This window comes from Oncorhynchus gorbuscha, linkage group LG03 (genome assembly GCF_021184085.1).
Source record: "Oncorhynchus gorbuscha isolate QuinsamMale2020 ecotype Even-year linkage group LG03, OgorEven_v1.0, whole genome shotgun sequence".
Classification (NCBI taxonomy): Eukaryota; Metazoa; Chordata; class Actinopteri; order Salmoniformes; family Salmonidae; genus Oncorhynchus; species Oncorhynchus gorbuscha.
Window position 1 is genome coordinate 71,300,650 of NC_060175.1, and position 25,000 is coordinate 71,325,649.

Consider the following 25,000-nt stretch of genomic DNA (forward strand, 5'->3'; position numbering starts at 1 on the left):
TTTCTGGAGCAGAAAGCAGCCGCCTGATAGGATCTCAGGCAAATGGCCCTAAGACAATGAAGCATGAAGGCGGCGGCTAAAAGGCCCTGGTCTCTCTTTCTGTCCGTCTGTCTCACACACACTCGGTCGCTCTCTCTTGGTCTCTCTTTTCCTCTCCCGGTGTTTCTTTCTCTCTCCACTTGTCGCTCTCCCCCGCTCTCTCTCTCTCTCTCTCTCTCTCACGGTCACTCTCTACCTCATCTCGGTCTCTCCTTGTCGCTTTCTCTCCCTCTCCCTCTGTGCTGCTTTTGGTCTTATTTGCCTGAAAAGTGGCAGAGATAATGATGTCTGCTATTTGTTATGGTAAATTGTTTCTAAATGAGCTAATCAGTAGATTGTTTGGACTGGGCCCGGGAACTGGGTCCCCCGAGAAAAATCTCTCTCTCCCTCTCGTTCTGTAGATTGTGCTCAAAGAGTTGGCACTACAGCTCTATAGAAGACAAAGTGCACCACTTTGGGGCCGGGCCCTCAGGTTAGCCAAGTTTCCAATAGTAGGAGGTTCATTTGAAAATTAGATTGCAGGTTCCTTTCTAAAGTAGTACTGCTTGGCTATCACTGTCCCTCTTGCCATTTACAGTCAATATGTTCTCAAACTGCACACGGTTTATTGGGCTCCAAGATGGAGATGGCGAGAGATGGAGAAACAGAGCGAGAGCGAGAGCGAGAGAGAGAGAGAGAGAGAGAGAGAGAGAGAGAGAGAGAGAGAGAGAGAGAGAGGGAGAGAGAGAGAGAGAGAGAGAGAGAGAGAGATCATCACCTATCCACCTATCAGAGGATAGGTGATGCAGAGGAGAGAAATAGAGGGAGAGGTAAGGATAGAGATTCAGCAGGGAGGAGACGGGGAGAGCGAGAGACAAACAAACAGCAGAGACAGAGGGAGACAAACAGAGAGAAAAGGAGAGAGAAAAGGAGAGAGAGGGAGATGCTGGGCAGGAGCCAAATGATTGATAATTAACGGGTCTCTATAAACAGAGTTCTGATCTCTCCAGGGCACCATTACAACCCAACATTGTCCAGGACCACCACTCCCCTGGCCCATTCCATCCCTCCCTCCCTGTCGTACCCGACTACATCTGGGCAGACTGCATCAATCTTCCTTCTCTTTCCTACATTCTCGCACTTTCCTTGCTCTCTCACTCTTCTCAAGTACCAGACGCACCCCTCCTCACGTTTCCAGCAGGTCGTATATATGTATATATCACTCTGCGGTGTGTGTGTGTGTGTGTACAGCTGAATCTGCACATTTGAGTGTGTGTGTGTGTGTCCGTCATCGAGGCCTATGCCAGGCATGAGTGTGTTTTTGTTGCCAAATGAGGAGGGATAAATCAGGTGGGAAGGATGTGATTTCATCATTGGTTGACCGGTTGGAGGAGGCCTCTGTCAGCGGTACGGAGAGACCGAGAAGAGAAGAGAGGGCGAGAGGAGCAGGGAGGAAGAGGGAGGAGAGAGAGAGGAGAGAGAGAGAGAGAGAGAGAGAGAGAGAGAGAGAGAGAGAGAGAGAGAGAGAGAGAGAGAGAGAGAGAGGGAGGAGAGGAGGACAGGAAAAGCTTACCTGTAGGGCTGCTCTCCTGTGTGTGTCCGTAAGTGCCTGGTAAGATTAGCTGACCTGGGGAAGATCTTCCCACAGTACCTGGGGAGAAAGAGAGGGGAGGGGAGAAAGAAAGAGAGAGAGAGAGAGAGAATACAGCTTAAATATCCTACACTGTCCCGTACATCTTACAAAAAGTTCACCCCCCCCCAAAAAAAAACTCTGGCGTGGTGCCTACCTGCAGGTGTAACGCTCTTTGCCTTTGCGGAGGATGGCGTCGGAGAGGGAGGGCGGCGGCGAGCGGAAGTTGAAGAGCGGGTGGGCGGAGTGCTGCAGTGAGTTGGGCGGGGCGTCCAGTTTGAGAGCGCCGAAGCTCTCCAACTTCTCCGTCATGTTCTCCATGGCCGACATCTGAGGTAAAGAAGGTGTACCACGGTAAAGATACTGTAGCTGTAGATAGGGGAAGATTTACAGTCACGTTTTAGTCAACAATAACTGTTCTTCAACAGGTTACACTGTTTTGTTCCAGTCCTACACTAGGCCTTGATTAGTCGGTTAAATCGCGCAAACTGTTCGCCTCGGTGACGAGCGCCTGGTAGCGGGGGCCGGAGAGAGAGAAATGGAGGAAGGCAGGAGGAAGTGATATATCAGAGGTCGTTCTCTTGATTGTGCTGTCTGGAGTCACCTCCCTGACCTATCGCACGTTGGCAGACACTCGAGGAGTCCCCTGAGTCCCACCCCCGGCCCAGGCAGACTTTGTTCTCAGCCACCTCCTCCTTTCCCCTCCGCCCTCAGACTCTCGGTGAAGCCACCGCGAGCTCAATAAAGCCATTCAATGAGAATTCTGACGGGAACCATACAATAAAGTTCAAAGATGCCCGTCAGTGATACTGCATTACCTTGTCTCCTCCCCCAGCCCCGGGACAAAGGGCCAGTCAGTTATGGGCTGGGGGTTTTTTATTTGCCAAAAACAGCTTACATCCTTCCTGGTTTGGGAATACAACAGGGGACACGGAGACAGACGCGCCGTCTCAATTTATTTATTCGTGGCGTCTCGGCGTTGGATGATTCCGTCAGCGGAACGAATTAGCGAATGAGCTGTCCCGTCATTGCGGTGTGATAACTGGGTGGATTGGAGCCTAGAAGGTTGGGATAACAGAGGGCTTGCTTATTGGGCTTCGTATCTGTCTTGGATGTGTTCTGTCCAGGTGAAAGCAGCTTTGACAGACCATTCCGTTGGTTCATACGTCTCAAAGGTCTGTCCTTACGTCCTTACGCTCCCGCCTGTTCTTATGTGCCCCCCACACCTGGCATATAGGAGGAAAGGATCCACTGTTGTTGTTAGATGCACATGTAGGGTACAGTGTGTGTGTGTGTGTGTGTGTGTGTGTGTGTGTGTGTGTGTGTGTGTGTGTGTGTGTGTGTGTGTGTGTGTGTGTGTGTGTGTGTGTGTGTGTGTGTGTGTGTGTGTGTGTGTGTGCGTGCGTGCGTGCGTGCGTGCGTGCGTGTGTGTGTTTGTGTGCGTACTAACTCAGTGTGTGAGTGCCTCGTTCAACTTCACAATTGATAGAGGACCAAGCAGATTCCCGGGTCAGATAAAACGAGTTCCCAACAACAGCCCCCATTCTTCCCCATTCTCCTGGACACAAACACAGGACGTCCTTGATGGACACACTGCTATTATCTAGGCAGCCAGGGAGAAGAAACTGGCCAGGAGGAAGTTATTAGCTCTCCGTGTGCTCCGAGGCCCAGAGAAACAATGCCGCAACTAAGTTTAGGATTAGCAAGGGGCTGAATCGTGGGATAGCTGCATGGGGTGAGATAGGGCTCGATTCAAAAGCGTATTATTCTTCTTATTAATACGTATCATTCTTGTTATCGCCGCTGGGAGGTTGTTTGGTAGGTGGGAAGGGTTGGAAGGGTTCGGGGACAAGCCAAACAATGTGGTTTGGTTATCAAAGGGGCGACGCGATACCAGACCTTTTGTCTTCTGTGTTACAAGGTGGGAGGCGGTGGAATTCCGAGGCGCCACATCGTAAACAAAGGAAGAAATCGTACAGAGCCCCTGAGAAATGACAGTGGCGCTTCGGGACCACTGTGGAACCGTTGCGCAGGAGAGGAGGGTTTCTGGAGTGGGTTTGTGGGAATTCTCATAGAGCAACATGTTGGGACAAAATCAGATATCGATTCTAAAAATCTGCCTAAGACTTCAACTTGATGACCAGTTTTCCTAATCTGTCTCTACCCGTCTATTCAATGACATAGATGAGCACATCTGTGTCTAATCAATCAGATGCAGTCATTCAGTCAGTCAGTCAGATTGATATTAAGATTACTTTATTTGTCAATTGCACACAATGTCCAACCGAAATCTGACTTCCTATTTAACCCAACCCTCTGAAAGACACATACAATTGAAGTGGGAAGTTTACATCCACTTAGGTTGGAGTCATTAAAACTTGTTTTTCAACCACTCCACAAAACTAGTTTTGGGAAGTCGGTTAGGACATCTACTTTGTGCATGACACAAGTCATTTTTCCAACAATTGTTTACAGACAGATTATTTCAATTCTAATTCACTGTATCACAATTTCTGTGGGCCAGACGTTTACATACACTAAGTTGCCTTTAAACAGCTTGGAAAATTCCAGAAAATTATGTCATGGCTCTAAAGCTTCTGATAGGCTAATTGACAAACAATAGTATGCAAGTGTACACCAAGTTTACACCATGGGACCATGCAGCCGTCATACCGCTCAGGAAGGAGACACATTCTGTCTCCTAGAGATGAACGTTCTTTGATGCGAAAAGTGCAAATCAATCACAGAACAACAGCAAAGGACCTTGTGAAGATGCTGGAGGAAACAGGTACAAAAGTATCAATATCCACAGTAAAATTAGTCCTATATCAACATAACCTGAAAGGCCATTAAAAAAAACAGACTACAGTTTGCAACTGCACACGGGGACAAAGATCGTACTTTTTTGAGAAATGTCCTCTGGTCTGATGAAACAAAAATAGAACTGTTTGGCCATAATGACCATCGTTTTGTTTGGAGGAAAAGGGGGAGGCTTGCAAGCCGAAGAACACCATCCCAACCGTGGGGGTGCTTTGCTGCAGGAGGGACTGGTGCACTTCACAAAATAGATGGCAACATGAGGGAGGAAAATTATGTGGATATATTGAAGCAACATCTCAAGACATCAGTCAGGAAGTTAAAGCTTGGTCGCAAATGGGTCTTCCAAATGGGTCTTCCAAACTTCTGACCCAGCTCTGTCAGGAGGAATGGGCCAAAATTCACCCACCTTGAGTGGGAAGCTTGTGGAAGGCTACCCGAAATGTTTGACCCAAGTTAAACAAATTAAAGGCAATGCTACCAAAAACGAATTGAGTGTTTGTAAACTTCTGACCCACTGGGAATGTGATGAAAGAAATAAAAGCTGAAATAAATCATTCTCTCTACTATTATTCTGACATTTCACATTCTTAAAATAAAGTGGTGATCCTAACTGACCTAAGACAGGGAATTTTTACCAGGATTAAATATCTGGAATTGTGAACAACTGAGTTTAAATGTATTTGGCTAAAGTGTATGTAAACCTCTGACTTCAACTGTACATATACAGGTTGCAGAGGTTGGAGCAGGAGGCTTCAACACTGGACTCCTGTGGAGCAGTTGCTGTGGGGTTTAGGTGTCTTTCTGAAGGGCACAACGGCAGGCATCTGGGACTTGACACCAGAAAACCTCCTGTTGCCAGTTCACTTCCCGACAGATTTTTACCATCAGACCCGGGATTCGAACTGGCAAACCTCCAGTTGCTGGCTCGCCTTTCTAGGCTACCTGCTACCTGTCTGTTTGCCTTGCAGCAGTGGGTGCTTGCTGTGTGTGTGTGTGTGTGTGTGTGTGTGTGTGTGTGTGTGTGTGTGTGTGTGTGTGTGTGTGTGTGTGTGTGTGTGTGTGTGTGTGTGTGTGTGTGTGTGTGTGTGTGTGTGTGTGTGTGTGTGTGTGTGTGTGTGTGTGTGTGTGTACCTGTGGATGAAAGAGCAGCGGGCTGGGCCTCAGGTACTTCTCCTTCAGAGCTCCCACAGGGTCCAGTAACTTCCTCTTTTCCACCCTGCTGGACAGCAAGGACAAGGGTTACGTACGAAGGTCAGAGGTCAACTGGAAAGGTCGCACTGATTCACACTATACATGCCCATGTAACGTATTATAATTTAATTTATACATTTTATGGACACAGTATGTTTTACATGAGTTATCTTGTTGTTATTAGTCCCACCCTTCAGCTCCATTCAACCCCTCCCATCTATCTCTTAACACCATCCATATTGGATTTCTATTGGCCATATATTTTTCAACTGTGCTGTGATGTTTCACAAAAGCTCTGAACCTTTCCATTCTCATAGTTTCTACAGACTGAACATATATATTTTTTGCTAAAAGCATTATTATATTATTGATCGATTGACTATGACTTCTCAGATCAGCCAGTAATGTGGGAGTGCATACTTAGTTGTTTGCTAGTGTGGATATTGCAACCTAGTCCTTTCCTCTTATCTCATGAGGGGAAAGGTTAAGTCTGAACACTGACATACAGATTTGGAGATATATACTATACTGAATATAGGTTCTAACATGAGTTTCAACTTGAGTGGGTTATCATACAGTGTCTGGTGAGGCCTCTGGTCTACTCGGGGCTGAAATACCTGTATATTGGGTCCATGAAGAAGGGTGAGGGCTTGGCGTAGTGCAGGGAGGGCTGCTGCTGCGGCGGCTGAGCCAGGGACTGCTGTTGCTGGGGCAGCGGGGGCTGGAGGAGGGAGTGGCCCTGGGGGTGCTGGGCGTGGGAGTGCGGGTGGCTGCCGGGGTGCTCCTCCTTGCGGTGGTTCTTGCGGCTGGGCGGTTGTTCGGGGGCCACCATCCCGTTGTGTCCGTCCCGTCGGCGGCTGCCGATGCTCAGGTCCAGCGGCTGCTCCTCACCCCCGGGGAGAATGAGGGGGGCGTTGCTGCTACTGCTGGGTGGGGTGGGCTTGGAGGGGGCCGGTGGGGCCGGCTTGGCCTCCTTGGGCTTGGTGGTGAGGTCGAAGGGCGATGACTCTCCAGTGCCCGGGGCGGACATTTTGTGGGGTGTCGGATGCTGCTCACGAGGCGACTTGGGCTCAGCCTTGAAGAACATGCCGGGGTTGAGGGTGCCGGCCCGCTCTGCGAAGGGGTAGAGGGAGTGAGGGAAGTTGGGTAAGAACTGGAAGGGGAACATGGAATGGTAGGGCAGCGAGCCGATCTTCTTCTCCTGCAGGCCCATGAGGCCAGGGCCAAAGTACTTCTCTGCGATGGAGGCGATGGCCTTGATGGAGTCAGTGGCAGCGGCGCCCCCTGTGGTGGTGGGTGGCAGCGCCTGCTCCTCCGGAGGCGGGAAGAAGGAGTGCTGGGAGGCGCCGGAGAGAAAGGAGGGACGCTCGCAGGCCAGGTTGCTCAAGCTGGACACCGCCGACACCGAGCCACTACTCACGTCGTCCGGCCGCCTGTCCAGACCCGCCCTCTCCGCCCCCCTTGCCCCTCCAGCGCCCGCCGCCTTCCTCCTCTTGGCGCCGGTGCTCCGCTCCCGTTGTTCCCGCTCGCTCTCTGCGTCGCTGTCTAAGTCTGAACCCGAGGCGGTGCCGGTGGTGGTGTCCAGGTCGGTGCCGCTGGTGGTGTTGACGTCCTCCAGGTCACTGCCGTCCGACACCTCCGACATCTTGGCCTTGGCCTTGGCCTCGCCGTACGCCAGCCTATCCTTGTCCTCCCTCTCCTGGCTGCTGAGGAGACTACCACCTCCATTGTTGTTGTTAATGGAGCTGACCAGAGACAGTGGAGGCCCGTCCAGGGGGCTGCGGGGCAGCTTGCCCTCCTGAATCCCACCGTTGTTACTGTTGTTGCCCAGGGGGGTCTTCAGCATCGGGCTGGGGGGCAGTAAGGGCGGCCGGGGGTAGAGCGAGGGGGGGAAAAGGCCTGGGAAGCCGTGGGAGAGCGAAGGGAAACCATGCGGCCCAGGGGAGAAGGGAAGGCCGGCATGGGGGTGAGGGTGTGGCCGGGAGGGGAAGTAGTCGGGGAAGGCCAGGCCCGAGTGGTTGAGGCCCGGGTGGTGGTGGGGATGGTGGTGCTTGGACTTGGCCAGGATGGGGCTGCTGCTCATGGGGATGCCAGGAGCGAAAAGTCCCCCAGCAGGGCCGTAATGGTTCTTGCCCTCACAGAAGCGCCGGTGCTTGTTGAGGGAGGAGGTAGTGCTGAACATCTGGCCACAGTCCTTACACTTGATCTGGGTGCGGCAGTCGGCATGCATGCGCTTGTGGCGGCACAGGTTGGAGAACTGCGTGTAGGACTTGTGGCACACCTCGCCTGGGGAGACACACAGCCCACATGGGCCTGGTTAAGCCCATTTAAACACTGTCACTAACTCAGAGTACCAAGTCAACAGTCTACACGGATACAACACTAGGCTACTTAGAGAAAAATACATGTACATCGCACCTTCATTTTGTCTAAAGACTGTATATCTATACAAATCAGAAGCCGTACATGCTTTTGGTGAAATCCAGTGACAAGTTTTCATCTTCATACTTATTGGCCAGTGAATCACTATGACTGACAACACACCTACCATATGTCCACAAGGGGCAATATACGGTTAAGCTGACTATTTTCACACTATGTTCTATGAAGTGTTGCTTGAATACATACTGTACGTATACATGTATATAGGCATATACACACATACGTGCACATGAGTACAAACAGAAATGCAAAGCAGAAAGTTGAGTGAGAGAAGAAGAGATCATGGCTTCCGGCATCGTTCAATGGGGAGCTGAAGCGGATACTGTAGGATCCACTTTGATCATATCAAATCTGCCCATGCTGTCGGGAAATTCGTTTTATATCACCCTCAGAGGGGAAAAAACACACACAAAAGGAAAAGAAACCAAAAAGGAACACACAAAGTAACACTTTTTTTGAAAGTCCCCCTAAAGATGCTCAACAAATTATCAATAAACTATTTTCAGTAACATATCAGCTGCAGAGGGACCATAGAGTTGAATAGAGGGCCCAACTCCTATCTATACCATTGCAATTGCGCCCTCTATCCAATTCTAAGCTGGACTATCAAAATAAAGTGTGACCCATACAACAAAAAGAGAAGGAGAGTGAGAGGCACAGAGAGGGGGAAGGAGGACGATAACAAAAACAAGCAAAAAAGGTAGGAAAAACGCAAAACAAAATGGCGGTTGAAAAAGGGATGGGGGTCATGGAATTGTCTCTGACCTATGGGATTGTGTCTGCTACTGTCACTGGCCCTGCCTGGGGTTGGAGAGAGACGGAGGGAGGAGGAAGAGGAGGATGAGGAGGAGGCCTTTGGACACGGGGAGGAGGTAGAACTAGATGTGGGTTGGCTAGGCCGTGGCGGCGACAGGGGCGGTGGCGACTCAGACTTACAGATGAAGGGCTTGACACTGCTGTGAATGTGCTTGTGCTGCTTGAGGCCCGAGGAGGTGGCGAAGGTCTTGCCACACTCAGGGCAGGTGTGAGCGCGCGCTCCTACGTGCTGTGAGCGGATGTGGCGCTGCAGGTTGCTGGGGTCCGTAAACACCTACGGGTAGGGGGGGGGGGCCGGCACGTTTACATTGACACACACACATATGCATACGCACAGATATAAAGCAGTTATGGCCAGCGATCACAGTCATCCGATCACTGTAATAAATAGTACTGAGTAAAATGGATTTTACTGCCATCATAGACAACACAAAACCTGACGATCTAGCTCAGTCTATGCCAGCTGCCCATGAATGGCCTATTAACATTGATGGTGGTGACATTCACAAACAACTAACTTGATGGTCAGTCAACCAACAAGCTGAATAAACTGAAACAAGTGACACAAGTCATGTAACATAAACCCACATGATTAAGTTGGTACTAAGTTGCGTTTATGGTTGCCGACTTAATCATGACATCACACGATTACAACCACGTGTTCCTACATACATACAGGATGGATTTTCTCCTCATTCAAGTCGCTACTGTAGCTAGTGTCAGCATTCACCAAGGTAGCGAAGGAGAAGAGCCAGTGTTTGAGTGCACAACTTACGTGCCGGGTGTGCTGTACCTTATCGCAGTTTTCACACTCGAACCGCTTTCCGCTGTCGTGGGACATCTGGTGACGGATGAGGTTGGACTTCCAGTTGAAGGCCTTGGGACACTGGTCACACTTGTACTCCCGCTCCTCTGTGTGCACAATCATGTGCTGGCCCAGACTGGACAGGGAACACACACACACACACACACACACACACACACACACACACACACACACACACACACACACACACACACACACACACACACACACACACACACACACACACACACACACACACACACACACACACACACACACACACACACACACACAGTCCTTTAGGATAATGATGATACTCCTCCAATCATTAGTGTAGAGGTGATTGTACCACTGTGTGTGTGCATGCGTGTGTGTTCTCGATGACGCACGTGTGTGTGTGTGTGTGTGTGTGTGTGTGTGTGTGTGTGTGTGTGTGTGTGTGTGTGTGTGTGTGTGTGTGTGTGTGTGTGTGTGTGTGTGTGTGTGTGTGTGTGTGTGTGTGTGTGTGTGTGTGTGTGTGTGTGCTGCACCTGTACTCGTTGGGGAAGATCTTCTCGCAATCCTTGCACTCATGGACGGGCTCATGGTCGCTGTCGTCGCGCTCCTGCTTGAAGTCCTCGTTGCTGAGCGTGTCGAACAGGGAGCCGGCGCTGGCGCAGGAGTACTTCTGGTGCCGCCGCAGTTCCAGGCCCGAGGTGAACAGCTCGTCACAGTCCTCGCAGCGGTACATCTGCTCGTCTGCAAAACAACACAACTTGTTTTGTCCCGACTGTTTTATCGGATACATGTGTCATCTGGACAAGGACCGAACGATACACACCTGTGAAAGGCAAAGGTCTGAGCAGGATGACTACATAGCTCCCCAGCCTATATCCATCGATGATCCCAGACTGAACACACAACTACAAACAAGGCAAGAGCATCCAGAAATGTCTAGCATTCAAACTTGTATGAAAAGAAATCTCAGGGTAGCCCATACCCTGTACTCTCCTGTCCAAGCTAATCAAGAGCATGTTCAAACGCTTAAAATAACCACTCTCCAATTGGTGTTGATGTAAAAGGAAAAATCTATTAAAAATCAAATGTAGCCTGGCCTAGAGGGCTTTACACCTTAATTAACTCATAGCTGATTACTTTAAGTCCAGTAGTAGTGGCTGTTCTTTGGCTTTATAGCGAGCAAAGGAAACAATAGGCTACACATTTGTCATTGTTTTCCAGCATGATAGCCTTTGTAATACTTTTCCCAACCAAGGTCAAACCAATAAAAGTTGGAGGCAGGGGCTTTCAATGGCGGGTTCCTGACTTGGACGCCAAGTTCAACAACTCAGGCCAAATGAGAGGGGGGGGGGGAGTAGATGGTGGAAGTTGTCCAAGAAGAATGAGCCATGCGAGGTTCGGCTAGGTTGTCACCCACCCTGTGGAGGTTTTAGAGCGCCAATCAACCCACGATGCCCGCTCTGCCGTGACCCTAGTGGGCACTGCGCGAGGGCACCAGAGATCCCCCTAACACGCCACACTGTAACTATTAGTCATCGAATAGCAAAGCAGACAAGTTGATTCAAAATGACTTACAGTGCATGGCTCATCTGGTTTCTACTGTATGCCTACATTTATTCCGCTGGCTATGCCTAGAGCCATTAAAAGGGCAGAAGTGTAGCAACAGAACTTTGTCTAAACATGTATTTGAACAAATGACCCTCTTTGGTCGTAGTCGTCCATTACTTCAAACTCAAACACTATGCATGCATGCATAGCTGCCACCCTAGCCACATAACTCATAACGGAGTGAGCGTGTTGCTGTGTTAAATGTTCCATTCCAACCTAAAAAACACCTCAGCGCCAAGCTATTTGGATGTGTCACCTTTGAAAGCTGCGACGTGTTTCCACGAACAGGCTTATAAAAAGCGCTTATTAAGGCTTTGTTACGTGTTTTCTTACACCGAGGCTTTGTCAAATCAAACAGCACTTTAAGTGGGAAGTGAAACGCGAGGAGGACCGGGCAGAACCGCACCTAGCCATCGGCTTCACCGCTACATGGCGTTCGACTCGAGGCCTACAATGCTAGATGGGAGGCGCGCGGGGCGTTTAAGGCCGAAGAATACTTTTGGCGCCATTATCTGTGTTCCATCAGTAACACTCCGGAATCGAGAGGAGGAATGTTGCGGAGGGAGGACGGTGAGAGGGCTCATAAATGGGAGACTAATAGCTTTCTGGGAGATGTAGGGGAACACAATTATGTGCAGTTTAGCGACTAATCTGGGAGCATGGGTGAGGTCTCGGGGGACTCCTCAAGCCCCACTTCAAATTCCAGCTCCTATAAGCCAGCCGAAGAGTGGTGCAGCGCCAAGATATTCCTCTCCCATTCTTTTCTCTTGCGAACGCACACACACACACAGTCTACCTTTCCTTTTGTTACTAATTTGTTCATTCATTCTGCCTCTCCTCCATTTTCTATCTTTCCCAAACTCTCGTAATATGTCAGTCTCTTTCGTTTTCTCTTGCTCTCTTTACAAATCTCTCGCCTTTACGCCCCGTTCCCATCCTTTCACCCCCTCTCCTGTTCTTTTGGCAAAGAGATCTGAGGGAGGCTTTCGGGGAGAAAACATTTTGTGTGTTTGAACATCTATGGCTCACGAATACCTTCTTCTGTCTACACCGTTTTTATAGTCCATGACAAGTAAAAACATAACCCCACTTCATTGCAAAAAGACCAAGATGTTCAAACGTCCAACTGAACTATGCCTTACCTCACCTTGATCAAAATGGAGTACCTGGATCAAATTGGAATGATGAAATAAGGTTATCTTTGACATGTAGCCTAGGCTACAAGATCATTTACAACAAGCACGGCTGAAATGTCGTAGTCCTAAATGAATTGGAACGGCTCAAGACAATTTGCCTGTTAGACAAAACCAAATGAATCCATAAAAATAAACAATAGGCCTACATGCCAAAACACGAAATCCGAAGTGTGGGGAGGTCCCCATTCTGATATTATAGAGATTTCTCAAAACCAAAGTCATTGGATTTCAGTTATTGTAAAATGACCCAGCATCAAATCCCATTTGCCACTAACGTCCTGTTTTACCTAACTATTCTGTCACTTGTTGACTTTAGGCTAATAAAACGCTTTTATCCCCATCACAAAACCTATTAATTCCAATAATATGCTACAGTATAGCCTATCTAATAGGTTATGGCTATCCTATATTAATTCTAAAACAAGGTAAGTATGGCAGGGTCTACATCAAATCCTTCCCTACAAACATAATAGGCCTACTTGTCAAATCCTTCCCTACAAACGTGATTTACATTTCAAGAAATAGCCAACATCATTTTATTTGCAATTGTTTTCACGACTTTATAATATTTTCAACATACCTCAGTGTTATAGTGACCGTTGTGATATGTAGGCCGAGGCTTAAGTCATTTTGGAAAGTGATAGCTGACCCCTAGACTAGACCAGGATTTCCCAAATTCGGTCCTGCCCCCCCCCCCCGCTGGGTGCACGTTTTGTTTTTTGCCCTAGAGAGCTGATTCAAATAACCAACTCATCATTAAGCTTTGATTGTTTCAATCCGCTGTGTAGTCCTAGGGTATGGGAAACGCTGGGCTAGACTGAAGCAATTGTCCGAGGGTGGATGAGGACTGAGTTCATCATTGATGGGTGTATGGGATAGAAATCAGATCTCTTTTCATGATAGGACACAAATCTCACTCAGAAAAAGGTATAAGATACGACTCTCTGAAGGGGACACACAACCCGTGTGAATTTTGTCCAAAAATAATGATGACGTTTTGGATTTTCCTCAAGAAATCCAATAGTAAGAAGTTATTTGGGGTACATATATTTGGCCTATGAAATCTGTATCTAAAATAATGATTCAAAGATTCAAAACGTCAATTATTTTTGGCGGCTAAATTTACAACGAATTTGTCCTGAAGGTTAAATCCAAACGCAGCATCTTTAGCATATGTGAAAGATGGGTGTGAGTTTCTGAACTCTATAGCCACATTGGCCAACAAAGCCGCGCAGGATGTTCGTTTAGAGTTTGTTTAAAATATGCGCTAATGATGCGCATTAATCTTACCTTCTAGGTTCGGTGCCATCGATCCCTCCGGGAAAAGTCCGTCCTTCATATACACCAGGAGCTCCTCCCCCACTTCAATATCCCTAATAGCTTTATAATAAATCTGTTAAAGAGAAAAGGGAGGGTGAGAAGGCGGTTAGGGACAGTATAGACAACAAAAAAGCTATAGTCTGTCATTAATAAATCAATTACTCTTCATTGCCGTCGATTTAATAGGCGTATTAATATCTTCATCTGTCAATATCGTTGTTGTTATTATTGTTATTAATGGCAACAACAATACAAATAATAATTTGTATTAGGCCTATGTATGTAGGCCTGATCAAAAAAAAGGCTATTTGACAATGATCCTTACAGCCCAATTCGTTTATTTAATATTTAAATTGCTTAGCATATAAATGCATTTATAAATACGATTTCGTTTTTTTGTCTACTTTACAGCAATTGTTTATATAAACATGTGATAGTGATAGGTCTATTCATCGATGCACATTAATTATTATTGTTTATAAAAATCGAAAGATTATTATTTATATATATTTAATAAAACATTATAGGAGTCAATATTTTGTATTTTATTTACCACAATAATTAGGCTACCCAATGACGCTCTTCTTGTGGGTTCTAAAACACCATAATAACTCATTGTTATTAGAATTCAGGCTGACACCACGCGCAAAGAAAATGGCCTAGAATATGTTGAATTCAATGAGCCAAATACAAACATAATTTGGGATGTAAACAAAGATATAGTTCAAGTATATTTGAAAATTCCAAGATTGAAATAAACGGACCGTGTCTCGTAGGCTATTTTGTTTTTAGAAAGGGACGCAGACAATGACACGAAATGCCAAATCAAATACGAAATACCGGGAGTGCATTCATTTACAGAACAACTTGCATGCATACCCGTACGCAATTAAAATAATGCAAACGTGTCTAAAACATGTAGGCCGACAGCTGATTTAATTTGAGCGACTGAAACATAGAGGTTGCAAGAAATGTGTGTTTTTGCTTGTTAAATCGAAAGAGCAACATAATTACACGTTAACTACAAAATAGGCCTAGGATCATGTTGAATTGAATAGGCAATGTGGCTGAATTATGAGCAAACATGTAGGCCCACAGTTATATACAATCACCAAGCAATGAACAATATACAGTAGAAATACACTGAAAAGACCAGCCACAATGTGTGTTGTGCGGTCGCATGGGGGCGCTCAGCACCAGTTTAAACAACAATTCATCCTCATGCAGGCCTTCACACAGCAAAACATTGCGAGAGGTAAAACACATTCACACAGAATAGTAAAACTGTAGTAACTTCATATAATACTTTTATCTTATACTGTTATGACAGTACGGATGTGTGCTTAGAGGCTAGGTCAAATATTCCTAATCACTGAGAAGAGCAGGCACATTATTATCGTACTTATTATTATTAGGATTGTTTTGTAGGCTATAGTATTAGACTATTATTATTATTATTCATTTACACACGGGCAATTATGCGACAGACATGTTTATCTCTGACCTTGCTGTTCTCGGTGAGGTGGTAGAGTTGGGAAAGTTGCGCCGCGGTTCTCAGAGCTTCCAGTTGTAACAGCAGTTGAGTCCCGGTGGAGTTGGCAACACAACCCATAGTATCATTACAGGAACGAGGCCGTCAGGCCGGGGCTGGGGTGGCAGGCAGGGCCAGGGAGAGAGAGAGGAGGCAGGCGGCGTGTCGTCCCTGGTTGGAGCTGAAGCCGCCACTCTCTAGTCTGTGTGAGCGCGTCTTTGATGATGAGGGGAGCTCTCTCTCATTAGGCTAGTGATTCCCTATTGCCCCATCGAGCGCCCGGAGTTATCCGAAGGCCACTCCTCCTCCCGTCCTTATCTCAGACCAAAGGATTGCCTGATCTGACTAGGAGACCCCTCCCCACAGCTCCGTCTCCGCTCTTAACCACTAGATTCATCTATTATTGATGGAAATAATGTATCTAGCGGTCAAATACTTTTTTTTAAAACACACACGTGGGCGATAAAAAGCTGGTAGGTGAGGCGCATCTTAGTGGGTGTTTTAAAGGCTTTCGAAACAACGCTAAGCAATGTGTTTTTAGTTGAGGCTTTAAACACAAGTCTCTACACCTGTTTTAACTTGTTATCTTTCACCAGATGCTTTTCGCAGTTTGTGCAAGAGTACACATAGTTGTGCCAAAGACGTAAACAAGGGCATGAAACATTTGGATACGTTCAAAATAATTGGTATCAACTGACCTTGTTATCATAAATGGAACCTGCTTTGCTACATTGAATAAACGATTTATGTAATTGCAACGCGTGAGCCCTATTTAAACTCGCTATTGCCTGCAATAAAATATAGTGACACGACTTACTATTAAATAAGCTTATGATAACTGTTTTGAAAACAATATTTAACAGTTGTTTTATAAGCCTACATTTTTTTGCCTATATTATGTATACTTTTAAACCCTACACCAAATACATGTTCTTCAATATATTTAACCCTCTTATTCCTGTGACAATGTGTTATTTTTTTCTGAACAAATTGAACAATTCCCTCTCTTAATCAGCCTTTTACAACCAACAATCTGAGTGAAAAAAATATGTGAAGAATAGAGACATATATTCATGTTAAATAAAATCGTAGTTATTAATGTGTGTAAATACAAAATGTCCACATACAAATACTGTCACAGTCGTCAGGTTGTTGCTGCAACAATACCCACAAAATATCATAGGTTTTTTACAACATATCACTGCAAGGACAGTAAAGATTTACATGAACAACTCAAAACAGGGTTTATAATTATTCCCGGAAATGAAGCTGAGCCATGTCATGGGTATAGTCTTTTTGAAGCAGTCTGTGTGATGTATTGTGATATGAGCTGTCTCTCTTGACAGTACTGGCCTGACAGCTCTCAGACAAATCTTGACCTCTCCCCATTTCTTTTGAGTGTCCAGGGGACAGATACATCATCCATCAATGCCATTAAGGTCCAGAATAATCCCCCACTGTCCCCCTCAAGCACACGCACACACGCGCGCACACACACAATCACACACACACACACACACACACACACACACACACACACACACACACACACACACACACACACACACACACACACACACACACACACACACACACACACACACACACACACACACACACACACACACACACACACACACACACACACACAACGGCCTATTTATCACAAGGGAGTGTGTGATCAAAGCTGAGAGAAATGGGAGATCAAACAACATGGGGTGTAGGGGGGCCTTGTCCTCTTGAGACACAAAAGACAAGGACCGTGTGACAAGAGGGTGGACATGCTTGATGCTTCTGCTCTTCAGCGAGCCGTGTAGCCTACGTTTACCATCCGAGACAGAACACCACTCTGTGTATGAGGACAGGCTTTTGGCTATGGGGAAACGGGCCTCCTGTAATTCTGTGACCTTGCATTTCGTAGATGGAAACACTATTAGGACTGGGATGCTCCTAAACAAGCTTCGGCTCTGTCCCTCTTTCCAACACGCACACACACACACACACACACACACACACACACACACACACACACACACACACACACACACACACACACACACACACACACACACACACACACACACACACACACACACACACACACACACACACACGCACATGCACACACACACAGATGCACGCACACGCACACACACACACACACACACACACACACACACACACACACACACACACACACACACACACACACACACACACACACACACACACACACACACACACACACACACACACACACACACACACACACACACACACACACACACACACACACACACACACACACACACACACACACAGGCTAATTGCCTAACTGGCTTCCTTCATTTGCTTAACCTTCAGGTTAGGAACCTGCATATTGATTTAGAATAAATTTAGTGTGTGTGTGTGTGTGCTCTCCTTGGCGTAGCGAGCAGAAGGAGCTGGCAGGACTCAGTGCGTACTTGATGTTGTTATGACAAACTGCTTAAGAGCATCTTGAGAAATGAGGGCTGAGGGGTTCAGAGGTCAATGGGCTCTCTGAATGGCTGGGCCTATTGAGGAAGGAAGCCCCCTCCCTATCTGTGCAGCTTCATCCTTACTACTAGACGGACATGCACTCACACACACACACATGCACACACACGTCATTTCACAATCAATTAATTGAACAGGGAAATGGACACTCATTCATTCACACTTAGGTCAATATTGACAACCATTAAAGCATTTTTCTCATTCCCTGAAAGAAAGTAAATTATTTGGACATGCACTGAAATGTATGAAATCATTTCAAAACGCGGTGCTGCCCTAATTGTTTAAATATACATGATTATCCATGTATTTTCTGATGCACTACAACATTAATGACATATGAGTAAACGGGTAAATAAATGATCTTCTGATGTTTTAAAATGTTACCGAAGGATTCAAATTTGCTTGTCGTGAGCATATTTCCATAAACTCATGCATTGTGCATGCTGATAAAAATAAAAAAAAAGCAGCAAAGTAACAAAGTTTGATCAATTATGCATTTTTGCACTGTGTTTGTGTGTGGTGTTTGTAAATAAATTATAAGGTTGTGCCCGCGAGCCACTAGACAAAACAAGGCCTCGCAAACAAAAGCAAAGCAGCCCACTGAGTATAAACAACTAAGAAATGATCCTAGGTCCAAAACGAACCATTGGATCTGGGACATGCCCAACCTCCAGATATGGATGTAAGACCCGTTTGTTCTTTGATTCTGGCTGGGTCTAAAAATACACCCTATTCACTATAAAGTGCACTACTTGTGACCAGAGCCCAATGCTCTATATAGGGAATAGGGTGCCTTTTCAGACTGTGTTTGGGGTAGCGGGGGACATTGATGTGAAAATCTGACCAGAATTAGAGCCGATAGCATAACCAGCTATTCTGGAAGGCCCCCAATGGTGTCTCATATGTCACCGTCAGAATGGACACACCAGTACAAGGGACAGAGACAAGGACGGGAGTGGACAAGCTCGGACAAAGAGAACCAATTGTAAAACAGGAAATCATTCTTGTTTGATTTACATACACTGTACGTGCATGAAACTAGACAAGGCACTTATGGCAAACAAGCCAATGTATTCCTTTAAATAAATACCTTTCCTCCTAGCACAGATATACTGTATCACTGACATGTTAGGTTCTTTGTGTGCTGGTAGTTGCATATGGTAGAGCAACTTTAAGGAGAGCCTACGACTGGCGAAGAGACGTAAGCGGCACCCAGATATTGGGGTTAGGCTCAGCTGGGTTTTATGACCAAGTGGTGGTAGAGTGTGGGCATTCCTCCAGGAGTGTTCCATTTCCAGGTTTCCTTTCTGGACGGGCAGAGAGTATGGCTGGCTTCCAGAGAAGGACCCAGAGTGATTACGAGACGCAGGTGTGTCGGTGTATTATTGTTCTACCTCTTAACATGAGTCACTTCCTCAGCGAGGCACTCACGTACCAGCCTTGGACACACAATAGAGCCATTCTTTTACTCATCATCATGGTTAAATAAAGGTGAAATAGAAAAATAAAATCATGCGCACAACGCTTACTTAGACGAACGCAGACGCACACACACACACTAACAATGACAAGCATACACACACACACGCAGACTCATAGTCCACTGTTCTTCCCACTGGGTGGGTAGGAAGAAAGGCAATAGCCACTCTGACACTGCCATGTGTTTGGTGCTTCTAAACTTCTCCCCCAACCACTAAACCCTGGCAGCTGATAGGAGGAGGGAGGTGGCACACCGCCCCAAACACTAAACTCTGGCAGCTGATAGGAGGAGGGAGGTGCCACTCACAGCCCAACCACTAAACCCTGGCAGCCCATAGAAGGATGGAGGCGCCACTCACCTGGTCTCCACTGAGGTGACACGCCGCCAGGTTCTGCTCCTCGAAGGAGGGGGCGGTGCGTACGTACTTGAGCCAGCTCCCACCAGCCTCCGAGCCTTCGTCCAGGCAGAACTTGACATTTCCCATCTCATCCACCACCTGTTGGAGAACACAGGGATCAGAGGTGAACCAGTTTTAAAAGCCAGCGCACACAGAGCTGAGCCTCTATCTTCTCAAGTATGTGTGTGTGTGAATTTCATCTCTTTAGTCACCATCATATCAAAGTTGCCTGAATTACCATGGGCAAAGTAGATAATAGCAGAAAGTTTCACATCTCTCAAACCATTGGCTCCAAAGAGGGTTATTTGGACTATTTGTCCCTTAAAAGGGACATTTTGGATTTTCTCAACACTGTGTATGTGTGTGTGTGTGTGTGTCCATATCTGTCAGTAGACAGAACATTATCTGCCAAGGGCCCCTAACCTTGTCGCTCCTCCGAGCAGCGAGAGGAAGGGGGGAAAGGAGGGAGGAGGAGGGGAAGGTCGAGAAAACTGCGGCTTCTTTCACTTGTCTAAAGACTTTCTTTGGCACATATTGATCACCCTTTGTAACCCCTGGGCCGCCCCGGGAACGAGGGAGCAGTTTCAGGTTACCCCTTAGACAGATGAGAGGAGACGGAGGAAAGGAGGAGGAGAGGAAAGAAGAGAGGCTCATTGTGGGGCAGAAATTAAGTGAAGAAACCAGGGAGTTGATCGCGAGCTGCCACCATTTTATTTATTTACTGCTGGAGGAAAATGATCCTCTCTGCTCTAGACGAGGAGCACACCGCACATACTTCAAAACTGCTGCGCCATGATTGCTGCTAAGCACACAAGACTGAGAAGTTCAGCCACTAAAATCAAAGATTTCTGAGGAGGGCTCAGCAAATATTACAGGTTACATGTCCAATATCAACTTTCTCACTAAAATGTGAACCTATTGGGCATAGTATGACTGAGTATAAACTATTGCAAAACGAGACCAACCAAAGGGCACTGAGTTAATGATACACCGACGAAGGCCTGGTGGTACAAGACAAGAATCCAAATGAAAACAAGATCAATGTAGTGGTAAAGCTAGCTTGGTGGGACAATGGCTCTCGCTGGTGCCAAATAAGACTATGACAGTTTCTAGAGAGTGTGGAGAGTGTCTGAAGGCTCCAAGGTAGTGTTCATTTAGGCACCAAATGGAAGAAAACAGACTGAAACAGGGAGGGACAACATGGACTTGTCCACTACGAAAAGCACATTTTCGTTTTCCAGTTGCGAAACACTTTAAAACAGTTTCCATTGCCTGCCTTAATGAACATGACCCAGGTGTCTGTCTGCTAACCTATGCCCTCAGAAGAGCCTGGAAGGAGGAAAATCTCACAGCTCTGCTCCTCCACAAAGCTCTATAGAAGATCTAATTTCTCTTGGTGGAGTATTCTGGTGGAACTGATACTCTGTTGGTCGCTGGGCAGATCCTCTGGGGGCTGAGACGAGACAGGGCTGGCTAGGGCTTTTCATTGCTGGCTCATAATCAGCCTCCTCTCACCTCAACTTCTACCTCTCTGTTTCTTTTATATTGCAACCCAATCTCATGGATTTACTAGTAACATATTTACGTTTTGGCCGTTTGAGTTGGTTGTAGGATATTTACGTTTCTGGTCAAACCTTCCCAGTTGAATTTTATGGTTACAGTTATCTGACTTTCCAACAGAACATTTACAGGCTTGCTCGATTCTGTTGCTCGTAAACTCTGAATGGCCTTCTTGGTCAGGGAGTGAGCGATTGCAGAAGGTGGGGTGTTGGTGAAGGGAAGGTGTGGTGTTTTGTGAGTAAATATGGAAATAGCGGGTCTGGTCCGAGGTGAGAAGGCCGGTTCATGTTCACACACGGTTCTGGTGAGCGCGGTACGCTAACTAAACATAAGTGTGCCCCAAAGTTGCAGCTGTGCCTCACACTATGGCGTTGTGGTGAGCCCGTGGGGAGAAGGAGTGTTAGGTTACTCCACTACTAACCTGCTCGGAGATAACAAAGCCTTTTAGCGCTAAAAATAATGAGACAACGCCTACGCACATGTAGCATGTAGCACGTAGCACTGCAGGTCTTTAACATCAACAATAACCTGTGGATGCCTCGCATGCAAGTACCTGACTGTGACAGTGAGTTAGAGTAAGACACTGATTGTGCGAGAGGTTTCCTGTCCACGCAAACAGTCCCGTCCTCCAGCGCTTTACTGGAAACCAGACATGTTGAGTTGATTAGCTTGACTGCTCCGATTGGACTATTTTTGTCGTCCATGTTTTAAGCGATTAGCTAGCCATACTCAATGTCAACTTGAAAAAGAGGTCCTTTGATACACTGTCCTCTACACTGAGCTCACAGAGAATACCTCAGTACTTAATTCTCTTCCCACTCTGCAGTGGACAACATAGTAAAACAGTGATCTACTGCCACCGCCGTTTATGCGTTAAGCAGTCCGAAATGATGCAGTCCAGACCCTTCATTTTATGTGTGAAAACAGTCACTGAAAACTAACCAGGCATAGAGGCGAAATTATCCCCTCTAAAAAAAAAAGCGAAAAGAGCCAATGTCTTGCGCAGGTTCAAGTCAGAGTGCACTTGTCCCAGCGCCTGTTGGGAGCTCAAACACGGGTATTGTACATGTTTTATGAACAGATGGGGAACAGCTTCAGCTGAGGCGAGCGATGTAGAGGGGTGGGTGGGGGGGGGTGCGGTGGAATTGCAGGGGCACTCCTGACCAGGCTTTACACACTGAGCACCCATAACCTCCACCCCCACACACACCTTGCGAGGTAGCAGAGGGTCTGGCTGTGGGCTCTAATGAGCTGCATGTTAGTGTGTTGGGGGGGGGGCTGCAAACACTCTATATGCAGGTGGAGCCCTGATTTACGAGGCCTCAAATGAGATCCAACAGAAGCAGAAAACCTTTACTCCAGATTGTTTCTTTATTTACCTTCTATTCTTCTCCTCCTGAGAAGCGAGGGCCACATGTGACATCGTAAAACACCAGCCTGAGCAGAGACACACCCTGCCACCACTCGGCTAAGGTACAACCCATGCACGTGTACAGACAGACAGGCAGGCAGGCAGGCAGGCAGGCAGGCAGGCAGGCAGGCAGGCAGGCAGGCAGGCAGGCAGGCAGGCAGACAGACAGACAGACAGACAGACAGACAGACAGACAGACAGACAGACAGACAGACAGACAGACAGACAGACAGACAGACAGACAGACAGACAGACAGACAGACAGACAGACAGACAGACAGACAGACAGACAGACATTCCCTGTTTTAGGGGGTTAAATACCAGGGTACTTCTCCAAAGTCTACTTAGCTGTGTTAAGAAGTGCCCTTTATTACAAGGGACCAATTAAATTGAACAGGTGTGTGGGTGTGGAGCTGATCTGCCTGAGAGGCTTGTGGCAGAGTGTGTGTATGTGTGTGTGTGTTAACGACAGGAGGTTGGTGGCACCTTAATTGGGGAGGACGGGCTCGTGGTAACGGCTGGAGCGGAATGGGTGGAACGGTATCAAATACATTTATTATGAGCCGTCCTCCCCTCACCAGTCTTCTGTGTGTCTGTGTACGTGCGTGTATCTCTGTCCGTCTGTGTGTGTGTGTGGGGGGGGCCCCAAGGCCGGGCCCTCTGGCATAGGAACGGAGCCTCAGAGTCCTATCTAGGTAATACAAAATAAGGTTCACTAAGTAGATTTTACTTGAAGAGAGAGATCCACTCAAGTACACGTCAATGATGAGCCTGAAGTAAGGAAGGGAGAGAATTATACATTTTCAAAAGATTCAAACAATAACACAGACTCCTAGTGGCCAGGAAATTGGGACCAATGCAACAGGAAGGGGTGATAAGAGGGCTCCCGGGTGCGACGTGTATACGGGTCCACGGCAAACAAAGACAGGAACCTTTGACAGCTTGTAGTCTTAATGGATGTGTGGGCAGTCATGCAGGCCTCGTGGCTGTCAGTCTGTCAGTCCTGCTTGATGGACGTGTGGTATAAGGGAGGAATTACCAGCAAAGTGTCACTTGTGGGGGAAGCGATGGATGAGAAGTTTGAGCTACTTCTGAAATTAATCAAAATGAAGCCTGATTTGTGAACAAAGTTGAGATTTCAGGATAAGAAAGTGGTCCACGTGTTCAGTAGGTAATGTGTGATATACTGCAAACTATGCACATTTCTCATAGATTGGGTGTTATTTAGGATATATAGGACTTGGGATCTTAGTGCCTTTTTGGCTTGTCTTGAGGGTGAGAACACACACCCAGGTCTACATTGTGTGAGTGTGTGTGTGTGTGTGAGAGAGAGAGAGTGGGTGTGTGTGTGTGTGTGTGTGAGAGAGAGAGAGAGTGTGTTTGGGGTTAAGTTCTCTTATCCTGCTCTGAATCTGACAGCTTAGCTAGGCTCTGGGTGTAATCGATGAGAAAGACCCGTGCTGTGGTTACCAGGGTGCGCTCTGTGTGTGTGTGTGTGTGTGTATGAGAGAGAGTGTGTCTGTCTGGCTGAGTGTGTATTTATATGTGTGTGTGTGTGTGTGTGTGGGGGGGGTGTAAGGGGAGGCCTGCGGTGGTCTCTCCAAACCCAAACCACATTGCGGAGAGATTGGTTCAGATTTGATGGGGGAGGTGGGGGGGTCAAGAGGGTGCACAAAGACACAGCCATATCTGTAACATTACACCTCAAACTGAGATGTGTGTTTCTGTGTGTGTGTATGTGTGTCAGTGTTTCTGTGTGTGTGTGTGTGTGTGTTTCTGTGTGTGTGAGAGAATGAGAGTGAGAGAGAGAGAGTAAGAAAGAGTGTTTATGTGTTCATGTGTGTGTGTGTGTGTGTGTATATATATCTAGCAGCCATGCCTTTCTGATTTCAGCAGGAGTACTATCCATGGTGTGAACAGCACCGCAACACACCAACAGGAAAGAGGAGCAGCCCTAAAACAACAACAGCCTCAAAACTCCTTAACAGAAAGTCCTTTCAAGACGAGAGAATGAACCGAAAGAAACCAAGAAGCCTTTTCTCAGCCAGGAATGCCCATTGCCCAGCTTTCAGGACCCACATGTCCTCCCAGTTTGTCAACATACACACGCCCGTTGAAAGGTTTCCTTGTAAAGAGTGTTCGCGGCTTGGGAAAACAGGAAGGCGTTTGCCAACACAACCTGAGGAGAGCGGTACAGGCAGTACAATAGTGTTGTGGCAGCTACTGTGGCCCTATCTGGT

General features: G+C 47.0%; 1 protein-coding gene across 18 annotated transcripts in view; it reads right to left on the reverse strand.

Moving 5' to 3' along the window:
• prdm16 (PR domain containing 16) overlaps positions 1–25,000 on the reverse strand; it is a 253,625-nt gene that overhangs the window by 14,263 nt on the left and 214,362 nt on the right. For 5 of the 18 annotated variants that reach the window (XM_046343591.1, XM_046343584.1, XM_046343582.1 and 2 more), the window contains 9 exons: positions 19,751–19,888; positions 13,814–13,916; positions 10,253–10,460; positions 9,693–9,858; positions 9,038–9,191; positions 6,277–7,972; positions 5,600–5,687; positions 1,806–2,017; positions 1,592–1,669 (listed from right to left, as the gene is read on the reverse strand). In XM_046343591.1, the coding sequence (XP_046199547.1) occupies positions 1,592–1,669; positions 1,806–2,017; positions 5,600–5,687; positions 6,277–7,972; positions 9,038–9,191; positions 9,693–9,858; positions 10,253–10,460; positions 13,814–13,916; positions 19,751–19,888 (2,843 nt within the window). Of the gene's footprint in view, positions 1–1,591; positions 1,670–1,805; positions 2,018–5,599; positions 5,688–6,276; positions 7,973–9,037; positions 9,192–9,692; positions 9,859–10,252; positions 10,461–13,813; positions 13,917–15,347; positions 16,957–19,750; positions 19,889–25,000 lie in introns of those variants that run through there. The other 13 variants (XM_046343600.1, XM_046343598.1, XM_046343592.1 and 10 more) reach the window with 10 other exon arrangements.